Source organism: Micropterus dolomieu, linkage group LG05, assembly GCF_021292245.1.
Source record: "Micropterus dolomieu isolate WLL.071019.BEF.003 ecotype Adirondacks linkage group LG05, ASM2129224v1, whole genome shotgun sequence".
NCBI lineage: Eukaryota > Metazoa > Chordata > Actinopteri > Centrarchiformes > Centrarchidae > Micropterus > Micropterus dolomieu.
In genome coordinates this window covers 4,726,908-4,733,639 of record NC_060154.1, presented here as the reverse complement: position 1 = coordinate 4,733,639, position 6,732 = coordinate 4,726,908, and the positions used below count along the sequence as shown (strand labels likewise).

At 36.1% G+C, this 6,732-nt stretch overlaps 1 protein-coding gene across 1 annotated transcript; it reads right to left on the bottom strand.

Annotated features, from left to right (window-relative positions):
• Positions 1-968: 968 nt before the first annotated feature.
• LOC123971525 (complement factor H-related protein 3-like) lies at positions 969-3,758 on the bottom strand. Its single transcript, XM_046050405.1, has 3 exons — positions 3,666-3,758; positions 2,306-2,485; positions 969-1,360 (listed from the first exon to the last, which is right to left on the bottom strand). The coding sequence occupies exons 1-3, from the start codon at positions 3,733-3,735 to the stop codon at positions 1,176-1,178; spliced, it is 435 nt and encodes a 144-aa protein (XP_045906361.1). The 5' UTR covers positions 3,736-3,758; the 3' UTR covers positions 969-1,175.
• Positions 3,759-6,732: the final 2,974 nt, after the last annotated feature.

The window sequence follows — 6,732 nt, the reverse complement described above, 5'->3', positions numbered from 1 at the left end:
CAAGTCCTTTAATCCTTGATATATTTTTCAGGAGGAAGTAGGCTGACTTTGTAATTGTTTTAATGTGGCTGCTAAAATCCATGACTACACCAAGATTTCTGGCTTGGTTTGTGGTCTTCAACATTACTGATTGAAGCTGAGCACTGACTTTTAATCTCTCTTCCCTGGCACCAAAAACAATGTCTTCAGTTTTATCTTTGTTCAATTGAAGATTGCACTTGCGTGTAGAAATGCGGAAGTTCAACAGTTGAGAAAAAATTTGGTTCCAAAGAAAATGGTTGACACAAGGTAAAGAACTGAATATATTCAGCATACATTTGAACTAATATTGTTTTTCTTTTTTGCTGGTGGGCCTTCATTTAGGTGGTTAAATTTATTTAGATGCTGACCCTGTCCACAGCAGTAAAGTACTTAGTTTCTGTGCCGGTACAACTTTGTTTCTTCAAGCCGGGGTCAGATGACTGCAAGTAATACACTGCCTATGGATAGCTATCCGTCTAATGTGTGCCAGTCCATCCTGTTGAGGTAGAGATGCACTTAATTGGATGTGTAAGTGAAAACTTTGACCTGCTAGCACTAGATGAAAAGTCAAGAGGTCACCAACATCAGTATCTGTTCAGGACCAAGAGGACCAAAGTGGTTGAATTTCCCTTTGTGATTAATGAAGTGCTAAAGTCTATTCATTGGTGTGCAATTTACTGTAGTATATTTTTAGTTCTGTTTAACTGATGATGAGGTTAGCAGTCGAGTTTTGGGCCACCTAATGTAACAGGTACATTATTATGTAATTTCTAGCACTTGTAGCAAGGCCTTCTGCTCTGGTTTATGTTAATCAGTTTTAAAAGCTAGCTCTGGGATTTATTAATAGAATAAATATATGGCAAGGTCATTAAACTTTATTCTTTTGTTAATAACATTGTTGTCATCGATTTCAAAGATTTTGATTTTTATTCAACTGAAGCTTTTAGTTTGATTCATGTATTTTTATTTGTAATGGTCTTGACACTACAAACAGGCGAGCACAGTTTAAACCTCATTTTTCTTGGTTGCACATAACAGACAAGCAGTAAATAAAATCACAGGGCACCACAGTACACTTCATCATATATTAAATGGGTTACCTGTAGTTCTCATAAGTCAAATGATTGATAATTGCTGCCTGTCAATAAAAACTCTCATTGGCATGTGGGCAGGAGCATCACACCATCATCACACCTCTGACGCATTGTGCCAAGAGGTCGTCCTTTGGTACATTTAAACTCGATTACATCATTATGGGTTGAATAGAGCTTTTTCTTATCATAATATTTGAATGCAATGTTATTCTGCCTCATGTCGTCGTCATTCACAGTGCAGGGTCCTGGAAGAGATGGACAAAAAACATTTTGTAAATGCCATGGTAAAACCATAAACTGTATATAAACTAAACTAAAGGCTATATAAGGCTAAACATACTGTTTATACACAACTATTATACACTAGACGCTCAGCACAAAACAGCAGACAGTTAGCGTCTATCTGTTGTGGGGCATTTAGGAGCTAAGACAGATATTTTGCTCAGGAGTTGTTGGAGACCTAAAAGAGTTAATATTGGGCTTACAGGTGACCAAAGAGACAAATGCAAGTTTAAGTAAAAATATTACAATTTTGTATGTAAGTCTTCTTAGGAAAATGTATTTAAAAGTAAAACCACTATGCAGACAAACTACCTCTGTCTTACATGATTGCACATTATTATTATTAATCATTATTTTTATTACTATTATTATTGATTATTTTATTACTGATTATTATTTAGCACCAATTTAATGTTGTTGCTGGCCCCAGTGGAGCTAATTCTACCCATTTTATATACACTGTAGAATGGTTTAATTTATTGCATAACAATGCATTGCATTTTATATGCTCATGATAGGTTTTAAATTTGTACTTCCTATAGCTGCTGAATAAATAAAGGAGAAACAAGAATTAGAACACTTAAGTGCAAGTACCTCTGAATTTTATTTAATCCGGTCTTTGGTCGATGTATGTTAATTTACATTGCTGATTCTTTCTACAACAAACAGCCTGTTGTGTGCCATTATAAGCACATATTAATTATAATAAATATGTATTATAAAAACACAACTGCAAAATTTGTAGCCAAACCTATAAAATATGTTATTGAACTGAGAGAATGTCATATTATCATCATTCTGCATCAAACTGTCAATCACTGGAAACCATTTTGAAATGAAAATTAAACACAAAACCACTGCACACAATTCAGTGAAAACACGTAAATATGAGGAGAATAGTAACTTACTGAGGCATCTCAGCTCTCCGATCCATTCACCATTGTTGCAGGTCCTGTAAGGCACTCCCTCCATGATGTAAAACGGCTGACACACATATTCAACCCGTTCATTATGGCTGTACTGACTTTTCATGGTGTACTTGATGTCTCCATCTTTAAGAGGCGGTGGGCTCTCACAGCCTGCAGACTCTAAAACAAATGTGGGCATTGATGGGACAAGTTTAGTAACTAAGTAACTTCGTATGAACAGTACATGTGTGCTTTATAGAACAATTAAACAATTGCCGACCCTTAGTCATGGTTACAAATCTGAGATAATCTGATTCCACTCTGCTGTTTTGCCAGCAGCCAGGACAGCGAAGGATTGATCTCCCTTTAAATTCAGTCTAAATTGTGAAAAGGCCAACAAGTTTAGGTCAGAGGACCTCAGAGACCTAAATTTAAGGCTAGCATGGGAGAAATGTGGTTCAAGTTGCAGCTGTGACAATGACAACTTGTAGGGAATTACAGTCTAGTCAACAAGAAAGCAAGGTGTGGATAACTTTCTCTAGATCATGGAGCATTGATTTCGGATACAGTCTGCAGTCAGAGGAAACTACTGACTTTTGGCAGAGGCCAAGAATTTTAGATATTATGATAGAGGAGTTATGATGGCCACATTTTGGATTACAGTTGGTGAAAATCATTTAGTCATTTAATCATTAGTTCACAAAATCATACATGCAGTCACATTTGTATTAAAGGGTATATGTGGCAAAAGAAGAAAGAAATAAGTGATTAAGTGTCCTGCTGTACTAGAGGTCTGAGACACAGACAATAAAACTGTCCTTTCTTTCAAATTAGGCGGATATCAAATGAGAAATCGATATATTTATATAAATAAAATGAAGATATCAACAACAAAATAATCAAAAAAGCCACAAGATAAATTCCAAAGATTTTGCAATGCATATTGAATTAATTAGAAACCTTTTTGCTATCTTTTTTAAATAATTGCTATAGCTATAATGTTCACAATAGTTTTTTTTATACTCGGATCCACTCCATCAAGTCCGACCAGAGATGGAACATAAATTCGTCAGCTATCTTAACAAGTAGTAAAATATGTCTGAATGAGTGAAATGCTACCCCAGGGACAATGCAGAATAAATCAAATCTCTCTCCTGGTGGTAAGACTTGATTTTTATATTTAGACTTTAGGCTCACTGGCAGATTTAGCCTTTCATGTTTTTGGAAAAATAAGTTCAGGTTTCAATATTTGTTTAAAAGACTCATTAAAGTGGATGTTTTTGTCTTCATCGACATCAGTGTTGGTGTAACTGTGATACAAAATAAATACAAAATCTGACACATTACCCAAAATTCTTACCATTCTGTGATAATGAAACGTCCATGTTCAGCCACAGGACAAAGAAGCCAACATGTAGAGAGAATCTCATAGTGATGGTCCACGTTTTGTAGTCAGGAGTCACTCCCAAAACTTGAGAATTTGTCAGCGTTTGTCCTTTTTATAGATGATAAGAGTTTCCACACAATGGAATTTCACAAATGTGTCATCAAACTGCCCCAGAAGCTTTGCCAGCTTTGCCAACTTTGCCAAAACCCAAATATTCCTTGAAATGGATTTCTCTGAAGGGCATGTACAAATGTCCACAGGTACATGATCATGTGCAAAGATAATGTTTACAAGAATCTTAATAATGTAACTGTGGTGAGTTTGTTTCTCAACTGATGTTTCCAAGTCAAGAATAAACTTTGAACCTCACATTTTACGCCAACATGAAAATTAGTTATACTGTATTAGATGTTACAGGCTGTTATTACCTTGTTTAGACAATTTGGTTGACTACTCATAGAATCATTCTAGACCTTTACATTTGTGTGCATCTTTTCTACACATTTGGACTGTAATTTTTATTAAGGTTTTATGCTAGTGAATGCAAATAATCCTCAATCGGTATCATCTTTCATGTAATTGCTGAGAATAGTAAAGAAGTAGGAGGACATAAGAGTGGTGGACTGTCTTTACCTCTTACTTTCAGCCAGAAAGTTAATAAACATATTTCCCAAAATGTCTTAATATTTCTTTAAATACTCAAATAGTATTTGGTTTTGTTTATTTTATATCATTTTCATGAATTTGTTTATTATTATACATTAGTATAATCACTTACTGTGATTATTTAAGAAAAATAAAAAAATAACATTATTAAAAAGAAAGGAAAATTGAACATAAATTTCAGGATAACTGGGAACACTCTTCTCTGCTGATAAATATCATGTGATACGATTGAGAACAGCTGGATCTTGTGGTGAGATTGTTTTGTCAGATAAACAGCATGCTTTCTGATGAGTTCTTTGTAAATACTTAACAGGGGCGATGGCTCAACAGGAGCACACCATGAGTACACATTGCTACTTGTCACTTTGATCAGGAAGGTGACACTATACAATACAGTATAGGATTGAATATTTATAGTATACAGTTTGGAGAAGAGCAGATTTGTCTGCTACTTCAGCACCATGGATTTATCAGCCATCACAGTTGGTGCTGGTATTTCAGAGCCATGGTCAGGGATATAGATTCTAATTTGCGCAAACCTCAGTCAGATTAAGGATCAATTAGCCAGGCAGACTAGACCAACATATTCAACTAAACAACCCCTCTGCCCTTGTACTGTATCTGCTAATAGCGGATGGAGAGAGGGAGTATTCCATCCCTCCTCGTATCACCTCAGAGCAAAGAAATAACAGCAACCTCAGCAAGCATTTGTTAGATTAAAGTGTTTACAGTGTTAAACTATGAACTCAAAATAAACACATATTTTGGTGCAGTATTAATTATCATTGTGTTATATAATTATTTAATTCTGCTGGAAACTCCTATATTGATTTGGCAGAAAATACTTCTTGCTTTACTCAACTAGTAATTAATTAATACTTATACTACAATAATAACTATGTAATTACAATTTGACATTGGGAGATTATAAAACATCCATCTATCCATCCATCCATCCGCAGGGCCACACATAGACAAACAACAGCCGGTCACACTCAAACTCACACCTAAGGACAATTTAGGGTCACCAATCAACCTAGTCCGCATGTCTTTAGACAGTGGGAAGAAGCCAGAGCACCCGGAGAGAACCCATGGAGAAACGGGTAGAACATGCAAACTCCACACAGAAAGGGGTTTGAACCCACGACCTTCTTGCTGCGAGGCGACAGCGCTATTATAAAAGTACATTAAACCAAAAAAACAGCAACTAAATAAACGTGATTTATTTCATTTTAAGTAATAAACAATTCAAAATAATAATGTTTGATCTAGTTAGCTTTGTGCTTAAAGAAATAAAAGCTGAGTTTTACTCTTAGGCTGCATATGTGGAGGCAGAAAACAGAGATTGTGTATGTTTTATTAATATGTATTGACAACATTAAAGTGCATCAGTACATACTGTAACTGTTTTTACTACATTAATAACTGTTATACAGGTGCTGGTCATATAATTAGAATATCATCAAAAAAAAAATGTATTTCAGTAATTCCATTCACAAAGTGAAACTTGGATATTATATTCATTCATTACACACAGACTGATACATTTCAAATTTTTATTTCATTTAATTGAAAAAAAACTGACAACTAATGAAAATCCCAAATTCAGTATCTCCGAAAATTAGAATATTACTTAAGACCAATACAAAAAAAGGATTTTTAGAAATGTTGGCCAACTGAAAAGTATGAGCATGTACAGCACTCAATACTTAGTTGGGGCCCCCTTTGCCTGAATTACAGTGGCCTTCAGCTCTTCTGCATTGTTGGGTCTGGCATATCGCATCTTCCTCTACACAACACCCCATAGATTTTCTATAGGGTTAAGGTCAGGAGAGTTTGCTGGCCAATTAAGAACAGGGATACCATGGTCCTTAAACCAGGTACTGGTAGCTTTGTCACTGTGTGCAGGTGCCAAGTCCTGTTGGAAAATGAAATCTGCATCTCCATAAAGTTGGTCAGCAGCAGGAAGCATGAATTGCTCTAAAACTTCCTGGTAGACGGCTGCGTTGACCTTGGACCTCAGAAAACACAATGGACCAACACCAGCAGATGACATGGCACCCCAAACCATCACTGACTGTGGAAACTTTACACTGGACTTCAAGCAACGTGGATTCTGTGCCTCTCATCTCTTCCTCCAGACTCTGGGACCTTGATTTCCAAAGGAAATGCAAAATTTACTTTCATCAGAGAACATAACTTTGGACCACTCAGCAGCAGTCCAGTCCTTTTTGTCTTTAGCCCAGGCGAGACACTTCTGACGCTGTTTCTTTTTTAAGAGTGGCTTGACACAAGGAATGTGACAGCTGAAACCCATGTCTTGCATACGTCTGTGCGTGGTGGTTCTTGAAGCACTGACTCCAGCTGCAGTCCA

Bases quoted from the DNA above. Each gene is read 5' to 3' on its own strand.
- LOC123971525 (XM_046050405.1), bottom strand. From the start codon at position 3,735: ATGAGATTCTCTCTACATGTTGGCTTCTTTGTCCTGTGGCTGAACATG. The intron at 2,486-3,665 runs GTAAGAATTTTG...CATTTGTTTTAG, and splicing joins CGTTTCATTATCACAGAATG to AGTCTGCAGGCTGTGAGAGC. The intron at 1,361-2,305 runs GTAAGTTACTAT...CATCTCTTCCAG, and splicing joins CGGAGAGCTGAGATGCCTCA to GACCCTGCACTGTGAATGAC.